The sequence below is a fragment of the Gopherus flavomarginatus genome, chromosome 3 (assembly GCF_025201925.1).
Source record: "Gopherus flavomarginatus isolate rGopFla2 chromosome 3, rGopFla2.mat.asm, whole genome shotgun sequence".
Classification (NCBI taxonomy): Eukaryota; Metazoa; Chordata; order Testudines; family Testudinidae; genus Gopherus; species Gopherus flavomarginatus.
The window spans coordinates 235,602,079-235,614,719 of NC_066619.1; the positions used below are offsets into that span (position 1 = coordinate 235,602,079).

A 12,641-nucleotide genomic window follows, 5' to 3' on the forward strand; every position below is an offset into this window, starting at 1 on the left:
AGGGCCAACTCTTGGATTCCTTACTGAGGCAAGACTCCCACTGAAATCAGCAACAATTAATGATAAAAACTGTGAAATCTTGGAACCACATAACTAGGGTGGAGGCAGGCAGACAGTGTGTATGTGTGTGTGGTGAGTATCATTCATTACTGTTCAGCAACCTCCTTTGGTGTATGCAACGAGTTTTTCCAATGGGTAAACTACTCCATTAAGGGCCTGATCCAAAGCCCACCGAAGCCAATGAGAATCTCTGCATTGACTTCAGTGGGTTTGGCTCATGCCCTAGCACAACATGAATTCAGGGAGAAAGTGTGTAAAAACAATGTTTAAACTATAAGAGTCAATGGCAAAATTCTATTTCAGAGATCCATAGATTCCAAGGCCAGAAGGAACTGTTGTGATCATCTAGTCTGACCTCCTGTATAACACAGGCCATAGAAGTTCCCCAAAATAATTCCTAAAGCATCTCTTTTAAAAAAACATCCAATCCTGATTTAAAAAGTGTTACTGATGGAGAAGAAATCTGCAATGACACTTGGTAAGTTGTTCCAGTGGTTAATTACTCTTAAAAATGTACACCTTATTTCCAAATTTGTCTAGTTTCAAATTCCAGCTTTTGGATCATGTTATACCTTTCTCTGCTAGACTGAAGAGAGCATTATTAAATATTTGTTCCCCCTGTCGGTACTTATTGACTGTAATCAAGTCACTTAACTTTCTCTTTGTTAAACTAAATAGGCTGAGCTCCTTCAATCTATCATGATAAGGGATGTTTTCTAATCCTTTAATCATTCTTATGAGTCTTCTCTGAACCTCACAATTTTATCAGTATCCTTGACTTGTTGACACCAGGACTGGACACAGTATTCCAGCAGTGGTCACACCATGGCCAAATATAGAGGTAAAATAACCTCTTTACTCCTACTCGAGATTGTATTCAAAGATTGCATTAGCCCTTTTGGCTACAATGTTTAGTTGATTATCTACCATGGCCCTCAAATCTTTTTCAGAGACACTGCTTCTCAGGATAGAGTCCCTATCATGTAATTATGGCTAAGGCTATGATTATGTCATGGAGGTCATGGAATCCATGACTTCCATTGACCTCCATGACTTTTTCCGCCCCAGAGCTGGAGCCAGCCCTGCCCCCACATCTCCCATCCCCTGGGTTGGTGGGGGAACTCCGCAGTTGCCCAGCCGCCGCAGGCAGATGACGGATCCTCGCAGATGCCCAGCCTTACGGGTAGGGGGGCCCTGGAACTACCACGCACCATAGCAGTCGGGGACGTGGAAGCCCCTGCAGCAGTGGGTGCTGAACCCACCTACCCCTTTTGTGAGGGATATTTTTGGTGGAAGTTTGAGACAGGTCACAGGCTTCCGTGAATTTTTGTTTATTGCCTGTGATCTGTCCATGACTTTTACTAAAAATGTCCATGTCAAAAACTTAGTCTTAATTATGACCTACAATCTTTGCTACCAGAGACATACATTTACCTTTAACCATACTAAAATGCATGTTTGTGCACAGTTTACCAAGCGATCCAGATTGCTCTGTATCAGTGACCAATCCTCTTCATTATTTATCACTCCCCCAATTTTTGTGTCAGATGCAAACTTTATCAGTAATGAATTTGTTTTCTTCCAAATCATTGATAAAAATGTTAGTGTAGGGCCAAGAACTGATCCCTGCAGGACCCCACTAGAAATACACCAGTTCGATGATGATTCCTCCTTTAGAATTGCATTCTGAGATCTGTCAATTAGCCATTTTTTAAACCATTTAATGTGTGCCATATTAATTTTATTTCATTCTATTTTTTTAATCAAAATGTTATGTGGTACCAAGTCAAATGCCTTGCACAAGTCTAAGTATATTACATCCACACTATTACCTTATACAACCAAACTTGTAATATCATCAAAAATATATGAAGTTAGTTTGATAGGACCTATTTTCCATAAAACTATGTTGAGATTGACATTAATTATATTACTCTCCTTTCATTTTTTATTAATCAAGTCCTGTATCAGCTGCTCCATTATCTTGCCTGGGATCCATGGCAGAAGGTCAGGCCTGTAATTACCTGAGTTATCCTGTTTACCTTTTTAAAATATTGGCACAACATTAGCTTTCTCCCAGTCTTTTGGATCTTCTTCAGTGTTCCAAGACTTATTGAAAATCAACTTTACTATGCCAGTGATCTCCTCATTAGCTTTTTTAAAACTCTTGGATACAAGTTATCTGGACCCACTAATTTTAAAATGTCTAACTTCAGTAGCTGCTGTGTAACATCCTCCTGAGATACTAGTGGAATGGAAAGAGTGTTATCATATGATGTTACATCACCTGTTTTTCCCCAAATACAGAACAGAAATATTTATCAAACACTTTACCTTTTCTGCATTATTATTAATAATTCTACCATATCTATCTAGTAATGGACTAAGAGCATTGTTAGGATTCTTTTTGTTCCACGTATACTTAAAAAACTCCTTTATATAATCCTTAACTCTGTTGACCATAGATTTCTACCTGTGTCCCCTTGCTTCCCTTATAAATTTTCTATAATTCTTACCTTTTGATTTATATTCATTCCTATGAACTTCCCTTTCTTCCATTTGTAATATATTATCTTTACTTCCTTTCTAAACCATATCTGTTTTGAATAAATAGGGCCTTCTTCGTTGATTGTGGCTTTTTGGGCATCTAGGAAAATGTTCCTAAACAATTCCCAATTATCATTCATATTTTTCTGATTAAATTCTTCCTCCCAGCTGATTTGGCTCATAATTTTTTTCAGTCTTGTAAAACTGGCCCGTATATAGCACCACGTATATATACATCACAGGTGTGGACTTGATTCTGTTTGCACATTATAAATGTGATCAAGTCATGATCACCTGTACCCCAAGTTACTGTCAAGATGTCTGTAGTGGCTCAGGAGTGTGAGTACCAACCTCAGTGCACACTATTGAGAAACAGGGAACACACCCCAAAATAGTTGTAAGTTCTATACTTAAATTTCACCAACCAAGTTTCAAGTGTGAACTCCTGGCACTATAGCTGCCCTTAACATGGTGTCACAGACAGTCATCTTGGGTGCTCCAATCTATCTTGCCACCCAGGTAAAGCTTGCCTTTCTGATAGATGGTCCCTTACATCAAAAGTCACAACAATGTTCAGGTTATTCCCAGTTCCAAAGGACTGGTCACTTATCCCAGATCACTTGTACTTTAGATCCTACACCAAAAACAATGCTTGTACCCAATCCTATAATAAATTAACTGATCATTTATTATCCAAGAAAAAGAAATATGAGAGTTATTTACAAGGTTAAAGCAGGTAAACATACACACACAAATGAGTTACAGTCTTAAGTTCCAAAAGGTAATAGAAGCTGCTATAACAGGGGTAGGCAACCTATGGCACGGGTGCTGAAGACGGCACGCAAGCTGATTTTCAGTGGCACTCACACTGCCCAGGTCCTGGCCACTGGTCTGGGGGGATCTGCATTTTAATTTAATTTTAAATGAAGCTTTTTAAACATTTTACTTTCCATACAACAATAGTTTAGTTATATATTATAGACTTATAGAAAGAGACCTTCTAAAAATGTTAAAATGTATTACTGGCACGTGAAACCTTGAATCAGAGTGAATAAATGAAGACTCGGCACACCACTTCTGAAAGGTTGCCGACCCCTGTGCTATAATATGCAAGCTCCATAAGTACTCCTAGGATTCACCCAGGCCAGGCACTGGGAATCCCTTGTTTATGCTTAGAAATCTTGCCCTCTCGAAGTACAAGCAGCATAGACATACCGTCTTCCCCCAATGTTCAAACTGATGAGATGAGTCCACCTGCATGTTTCCTCTTCATGGGTATGTACAAGAGGAGAGCAATCAACAAAGTCTTTGTTTTTTGACGCTTCACAACGGTTCATTTGGTTCTAATGGACCTTCTTAGTGTGCAAGATGTAACACTCCCTGTGGCAAACTAGTATTTCACACTTGGACATGCTTCTCTTCTGACTGGTGATTTCAGAACAAACACTTTTGCAGTCACAGAGCAAACACTTAAATATTACCTTATAAATGGGATACAGATATTATAAGTAAGTCTATGATTTAGTTATGGGTATTTTTAGTAAAAGTCATGGACAAGTCATGGGCAATAAACAAAAATTCACAGCTCCTGACCTGTCCATGACTTCTACTATAAATCACTTTTGTCACCTTTGTCTGGCTTGTCCTCGACCGTCCCTCCACGAACGCAGGTTGATGCCACACCATTCTATTTTGTTTTCTGGCCAAAGAGTTTTGTCATGGGATCGGCCCAGTGCGTTTTCAGTCTGCCCAGAGGTTGCTTGTGGTCTCTGGGGATCCAATCACTGGTGCAGGTTGTCCACCTATTGTCTGGCCTGCACGCTACGTGACCTGCCCATCTTTGCTTTGTGTCGTACATTGCCTGCACTACATTGGTCACCTCTGTATACCTTCTGATCTCCTCATTTGGTATGCGATCATGGAGCAGTATCTTGCACGTTCGCCTTTCCATTGCTCTCTGGGTGACAGCAAATTTTTCTTTCTCTGCTTTCGTCCTTGACCAGCTTTCTCCTCTGTATATCATTGCTGGCAGAACAGTGGAGTTAAACAGTTCTTTCCTTTCTTTCATGGGCAGTTCATCATCCATTTGAGAGGTCTTTATTTTGTTGAAATTTGCCCACCCCACCTTTCTGCAGCTGAGCAGAGACAACTCTACTATAAATACCCTTGATTAAATCTTTGCTGCTCTGGCAGAACTGGGATCAGCCACACTGGCTGCTGCAGAAGTCACGGAATGTAATGGAATCTGTGACTTCCGCAACCTCTGTGACAGACTCAAAGCCTTAATTATAAGTGAGATTAATGTATGTAGCAACCTGCAAGCATTTCAAAAATTCTAAACACATTTTTATCAATCTAATATCCATTTTAACAATACTAACACACAGAGCCAGACCGAATTCCAGCTATGCATTTGTCAGTGTGCAGTTGAAGCTAAGAGGCATGGGCAGCGGATACAATAGGCCAGAGAAGGCAAAGGCTTCCCTAGCACAGCCACTGACCCACTGTCGGACACCTGGCACCAGCCCTTCCTCGAGAGTCCCACTGCCTCCTCTACTCCACACACACCCCTGCTGCATGCCATGTCCCTCCGCCTCCTCTGGACAGGGGAGTGAGGAGGGATGCAGAGAGCCAGCAGCCAGCAGATTGGCGAGGCTCCACTGGGGCGCAGGGCCTTTAGGGGTGGGAGCAGCTGGCACTAGGGGGACAGTGGCTTGCTCTGGCTTGACTCTGGCGGAGGGGGATGGTAGCTTGGCTCGGCAGGGCACTCGGGGGTCAGGGAAGCTGGTAGTTCTGCCTGGGGCCAGCCTGGTGCTCAGGGAAACTGGTGGCTTGGCCCAGGGCTGGGGCCGGCAGTCAGCGGAGGGTGGGGGCAGTAGCTCAGCCTGGTGCTTGGGGGGGGGGGCGGTGGGTCAGGGGGGCCAGCAGCAGTGGCTTGGCCCAATGTGTGGCTGGGGCAGGCAAGCCAGGGCTCCTCTGGTTGCAGGAACCCCTCAGAGACGGGATTTCAGGGGTCTGGTGTGAGGGAGTGGGACCTTGGGTGGAAGGGGCAGGGTGCGTCCGGCAGGCTAGCCTCCCCTAAGTGGGAGTTCACCTGCCACCCATGTCAAGAGGCCTTGGCATAGGCTGGCACCTGGTCTGTGAGCATCACAGTTACCATTAAATTTTTAGTTCTGTGATCAATTCTTCTTTATCCCTCAAGTATCTCATGTATATTAAAGAAAACAGAATTTGGCTTTTTGTATCCGAATGAAGTTAATTTTCCTTCTGTTGCACTTTGAGTTCTGGCTTCTCTCTTTTGAATGGAGGGATTTAAAAAAATAAGTAATAAAGATGTCTATATGAGGCAATGGAGATGTCTATATGGAGATGTCTATATGAGGCAATAAGCTGCATGTGCTTCTGTCAGGAAGTGCACGCTTCCTATACCACTTTATTAATCATTGCTACAATACTTGGAGTCAGCTCTGTGTGTATATAACTTCCTGTCTTGCTAGTACAAGATTTTGATGTAAGCAAGTCTAATCGAGTTATTCACACGGAGAGACAAGCACTTTGACATTTGCGGTGGGTACTTTAGAAGCTAAAGTTTAGATGTACAGGTATGGGTTATATTCTCTTCCTGATAGGGGCTGCAGAGTCACTATGAGTTATTCTGTCACTTTCATGGTCTGTTAAATGCAAATTCTCTAATCAAGGAGGTCAGAATGAGAAAGAAGTGGCATATGTATTGTGTAAATAGCAGGCTCACCAGTAACTTTGCAAGATGTGATGGCCTACAGCCCACCTGAACAGGCCTTCACCTGGGATATCCCAATAGCATTCCAGTGTTTTACATCAAAGTATCCAAATTTAACTAGCCCCATGGAATCAAATCCTAAAACATGCAAGTCTCTGAAGAGCTGAATGACTCTCACAGTACTTCTTATTTCATGACTCTGTCCCCAGCTGATTAGCCAGATTTCCACCAGAAATATGGTGTTTCAATAATACCTCTCACAGCTTTAACTCCCATTGAGTCACTCTGCAGCTGCTACTGAGTAGCCAGAGTGGGAATCAATGCAAGGACAAAACAACTCCTTCAGAAGCGGTGCTGCAAGGGAGAGAGATACGGCCAAATCAGGAACTCTGCATGCAAACAGATCTGCCTCTACAAAGCTGGGGATGTCCCTTCCGTAGGACCTCATGCCCAGTGAACTCCATGGAGCTAGAGGAAGACATGGTAGGATAGGAAGAAGAAAGAAGGGCAGCAAACCTCACAGAACCACCCTACCTCTCAGGGCCTTTCACAATCATTTCTCTGCAAGAGATGGTAATCTAGGCCACAGTTACTGGATTATGGGTCATATTCTGCACTCTTTTTCAGTCATAAGAACATAAGAACAATCATACTGGGTTAGACCAAAGGTCCATCAAGCCCAGTATCCTGTCCTCTGACAGTGGCCAATGGTAGGTGCCCCAAAAGGAATGAGCAGACAGGTTATCATCAAGTGATCTATGCCCTGTCACCCAATCCCAGCTTCTGGCAAACAGTCAAAACACTGAACTCAGTGAAAGTTTTGCCCAAGTAAGGAGTGCAGAATAGGGACCTACACTGCATATACCAAGAAACACCCTAATTACTGATTCAGCCCATAGTTTGTTATGATTCCTTAAGCACTGTAAGAGACTAACTGGTAAATATATGATTAGGATATATGTAAAATGCATTACAGACATTTCATTTATTGCTGGTTTCTTTTAACCTAGCAAAGTAGCAGGGCTGCCCAGAGGATTCAGGGGGCCTGGGGCAAAGCAATTTCGAGGGCCCCTTCCATAAAACAAAGTTGCAATACTATACAATACTATATTCTCATGGGGGCCCCTGCGGGGCCCAGGGCAAATTGCCCCACTTGCCCCCCAATCCCATCTGGGCAGCCCTGCCAAGTAGATTCAAGTGTGGAAAGTCCCTATACTTTACAGAAAGAGTTTGAAATTCAATAAAGGCAGAAAATTCCTGGGCTGACATTCCACCTTAACTCAAACCAGCCTCAACTCTGAATTAATTTGCGTTTGTGGTTATAGTAAGATCTTCAGTGTACTTAAGAATGTTGTTTTAATAATACTTGGAAGTTCTACAGAGCCTGATCTAAATATCTCTGGTAAGTACTTTACAATGTTAATTGAGCCTGGCAGCACTAAGGCAAGGAAGAGATACACAGCGATTACATGACCCATGACTGAAATGTGGACACTTTTATGGTGGAACGTAGAATCTCTTCAACAATGCATGTTGGCAATACACTATCTAAGTCAGAGGCAAACACTGCCCCTAACTGAAACACTTTGGGTAGTTTTGGTAAGTAATAGGTAATTACTTGAGTTGGAATTTAAAGATTCTTCGTCTAATGAAAAATACTTTGATACCTCTAATGGACAAATAAATGTCAGTTCACCTCATTCAAAAGTCAGCACCTGGAATTCCACACTGCCATCTAACACCATTCCAGTAATTAATTCAATACTATTTCAGACTTTCCCTCTGAATTTCTCTTTTTTGCAGGTAAACATAGACCAGTGATATTAAGATACTGAAAGTTGCAAACACTCTTTTCTTTTTTCTTGTTTATAGCTCCTTGTCTGAAAAATATGGTAAATAAACTAGAAATTACAGCAAGCACCAGTAGGAGAAAGTGTGTTCTGGCAAAGTTAAACAGCAACAGTTTTAAATGGCAAGGTGATAGCTTCATGAACAATTGAAAGTAATGCAGCAAACCTGTCACAGTGCACACAGCTTTTTTAGTCTGGCTTCTTTAAAAAAAATTGTTCATGTCAGCTGGTTTGGACATTTCCAATCCTCATATTTTCCATAGCCGTCACTGGAAACTTCTATCAAGCGGTTTATGATATTTTATGATTAAAATGGGCTTGTCAAAGTCCCACACTGTAGGCTCTTAACAGGATGTCATGGTCTATGGCAAATTGCCCCCACAAGCATCACTGGTAACTTTTCAAAGCAAAACAAGCATAAGCCACAGGTTTCTTCCTCTTCTGACTAAGAACTAATTTTGATCTTATCTCCCTGAACTTTGCCATTCTCTTTCCCTTTTTATAGTGTGAGATTTGTTAAATACTGTTTATATCTTTATTGGTCAAACAATTCACCAGGTGTAATAAGGCCACTTAACCTTTTGAATGCTATGGTACACAGATTCTTAGTAAACTTCATTGCGGTGCTATGCTAACATATACTCAGCTTTAAAATGACTCCAACTCAAGCAGCTCCTCCAGTTCCAAAACAGCTGCCTAAACCACCCACAACCTAGTGGTTATGGGAACACCCAGCCATATCTCAGCTGCCTAACTTTCCCCTCTCTTTCAGCTTCCTAAAGGTCATGCAATCTCCAACCAAGAAACCTGGCTCAAGCCCCTCTCCCACCCCAGGTGTCATCCATCCAGAAATTAGGTCAGAATAAAGGTCAAATTATCTTGCTGTAGCTGACCCCTTTAGATCTCTTCTCTCCACTTGTTCATTTGCAAGCAGAATATGAGGAATTGCATAAATTTAGTAGCTGTGATACAAGATAAATAGGAATGCATGACTAACTCTCTTCAGATCAGATTTGAGCTCTTGTTTTGTAAGGCTTCTGTACCTGAAAGATGTACAATAATGATATGCACTGAGATTATATAGCAAAAGATGCCAAAGCTCTTTTACAAACATTACTTAATTCTTACGTCTTATTTCCATTTTACAGATGGATAAAATGAAGCAGAGAGAGGTTAACTTATAAATAACTTGCCCATGCTCACACAGTGAAAACATGGTAGACCCAGGACTAACTCTCAAGAGCTCTAACTCAGAGGCCTATTTGCTAACTATTATACTATACTTCCTCTCTTATGTAGACTTAGACTACATAGAGAATGGATTTTCTTGTTATTTACACTGAAATATTTCATCCGAATCCCTCACATGTAAATTAAATGAAATTGGGTCATCATTCCAGACCAAACCAAAAATGGTGAAGCAGGAATAAAAAACCAGAACACATTAGTGTGACTTTGAAAAGAACATGCGTGAAAGATAAACTTGGAAAAATACTCAGTCCTAAGGGAAGGACACTACCTAATATGTGTCTTTGGAGCATCTTCTAATGGCAAGAATGTAGTGTCCTCTGTAGAAGAGAAGAGACAGCACTCAATTGTGAAGGATATAAAGGTTGCTGCATACAGAAGGAATCTGTAGCTCTCCTTGGATATCTAGCTAAAACAATCTAGTATCATCACACAAGGTTTCTCTTAAATCCTAGCCAAGAACGGTGACCATACTACAAGCAAGAGTGTATTACAGGCAAAACATGAATAAGGAGTTCAACATAAAAAAATGTGTACGGATGCCAGGTTGGTTCTGCAGATTTTTCATACCTCACACGAGGACATTTATAACATCAGAAGCTCTTCCGGTGCTATGTATTCATTAAGAAAAAATAGCCTAATCAGCATTAATGTACTGCTCACTGTGGTTAACAATTTATCCATCTGTAAATAGGAACAATACTTAGCACCTGTATAGTGCTTTTCATCTGTGGATCTCACAGTGCTTTACAGAAGTGGGAAAGCATTGATAACTTCAACAGATGAGGAAACTGAGGCACAGAAAGGTTAGGGGTTCGATTGTGGAGTCCTTCCTTATGCTGGTGAGCACTCATTTAAGTAGTTCCACTGGTTTCAATTGGACTATTCCCATGAGTAAATGTTCCACAATCTGGTCCCAAGTGACTAGCCCAGATCTCACAGCAAGTCCATGGCAGAGAACCTATTACACACTTCAATGCAGTAAACCAAAAACAGTACTAAAAATACAGAAAATGTTCTTGTTTTCAGATCACACCATCCAGTCTGTTTTTTGCTGCTGCTGCTGTTCAGTGCAGAAAAGGTAAATCAAATTTTAGCTTCAACTTGCCAGTAATTAAGCTAATCAAAATAACTCATATATAAAACATTCTAAAACCTTCAGTTTTCAGTAAATCTGCTGAAATTTATAAAAAAAAAATTTACAGACCTTTTCCCTCCCCCACAGCCAATATGTTTGGTGATATATATTCTCACAAGCACTATTTTTATTCTCCAAAATTAGAGCAGTGAGAACAAAATTGAGCCTGGACAATGATGGAGACTTGATGGCTGGATACTCAATGTCACAACAGCTCTCCCATGTGTCTACTCAAAAGCACAGAGTAAGTAAAATTGTACAGATTCAGGAAACTGAAGTAGAAAGAGGTTAAGTGACATATCCAAGCCCAGACACTGAATATATGTCAGAGCAAGCACTAGTGCAGAGGTTCTCAAACTGCGGATAGTTCCCTGTAAGGTGTGTGCCTGGGTGGCTGCACACAAGAAAATGAAGGGCATGGCTCCACTAATTAGGTGCCAGGATCCTGAAGAAGACACACATGTAAGATGAGGTGGTGGCCTTGAGGGAAATAGGGGGTAGGTGGGAGGGGAAAGTGGGATGAATAGAGGGGGTGGAGGGAATTTGGGACATGCAGGGCTGCAGCGGCCAGAGAAAGAGACGACTTTTCCCAGCTACAGAATTCCAGCTGCTGGGAAGACACGGTCCTCCTTCCCAGCCTCAGCTATGTGGTTGCTGCGGTTGGGGAGAGACCCCCCCTCCTCCTTCCCAGCCCCAGCTCGGGGGCTGCCGTGGTGGGGGACAGAGGGCACATCCATCGCAGTAGAAAGGTAAGACTACTGATATTAAAATATTAGTTGTGTGCTTTTATTTGTAGAACAAAAAAATGTTACTTATTATTAAGGTTTTTTTATATAGTGCTTTTGTCCAAAGCGCTTTACAATACTTAGCTAACGGCACAAATAACATTTGGAAAGATCATTAAATGGTCCGCTCAGACCCTCAGCAATTTTTATGTGGTCAGTGAAAAAAAAATTTGAGAACCACTGCACTAATGTAACTACTCCCTGCCAAATCTTTAAAGTTGCAGTAATACATACTTCATATAAATACTGTAAAGAGTATTTTAATAAGAGTGCAAAGATTTAGAAGATTTACATTGTTATGTATTTTTTCCAAACACGAAGGATCTGAGTATGGTCTTACTTTCATTTGGCCTAACTCTACAGACTTCGATGAGTTCTTCCCAACTTTACAACAGTGTAACTGAGCGCAAAACCAGGCCCCATGTTCATGCAAAACAAAATGTTTATATTCCTGCTGATAAGTTAAGCATGTATGCAATGTTCTCCAAACCCAGCTGGTGTAACTCAATTGACTTCAGTGGAGCTAGTCTGATTTACATCAGCGGAGGAGCTGTCCCAGAATTCATACCGTATTAATGTAACTGCAAGCACACTGGTGGCGGAAATGCTCTATTTTGGCTACAGTCACATTATATGCATATTATTTATTTTGTCAGTGTAACTTTGACTTGAGTAACAGTTATCCATGTGCAATCAACTGTACTCTGTTGCCTTCTTGCAAGTGCAACTGACTGGATGATAAGGCATAGGGAGGGAAGGAATTGTGATCAGTTTCTTTCAGGAACAGAGACAACATAAGAATAAAAATAAAATTCTACTACTAATACTACTAATAATAAGCAGGGAAAGAAATGTAAACCAATTATGATACTTTTTTCTCTGAACAGCGTGACAGGCAATTTGTTCAGCAATCAAAGAGGAAGCCACTACCAGCGTTACCCCCGCAGATCCCTGAAGAGTATGAAGAGAAAATCAGAGTCATTGCACTCTATGATTTTTTTGCCAAAGGACCCTGTGACTTAACACTCAGGAAATCAGAAGAATACATTATCCTTGAAAAGTATGATCCCCACTGGTGGAAGGCAAGAGACCAGTATGGGTAAGAGAGGAGGCATATTTGGGCCCATTTGTTTCTATCTATCTTCCTAAAAAAACACACTCCAAACAAAAAATAAAAAAATTAGAGGCATAAATATATTTTAGGGCCAGATTTTAAAGTGTTCAGCTCCCAGTTTGGCATCTATATGAAGCAGCCATATTTTTGAAAAACATTC

The 12,641-nt window shown here is 41.3% G+C and overlaps 1 protein-coding gene across 1 annotated transcript in view; it reads left to right on the top strand.

Moving 5' to 3' along the window:
- Positions 1 to 12,641, top strand: part of TXK (TXK tyrosine kinase) — a 38,540-nt gene that overhangs the window by 2,102 nt on the left and 23,797 nt on the right. Inside the window, exons 2-4 of the mRNA XM_050947771.1 lie at positions 10,474 to 10,525; positions 10,727 to 10,826; positions 12,255 to 12,466. Of these exons, the coding sequence (XP_050803728.1) occupies positions 10,474 to 10,525; positions 10,727 to 10,826; positions 12,255 to 12,466 (364 nt within the window). The remainder of the gene's footprint in view (positions 1 to 10,473; positions 10,526 to 10,726; positions 10,827 to 12,254; positions 12,467 to 12,641) is intronic.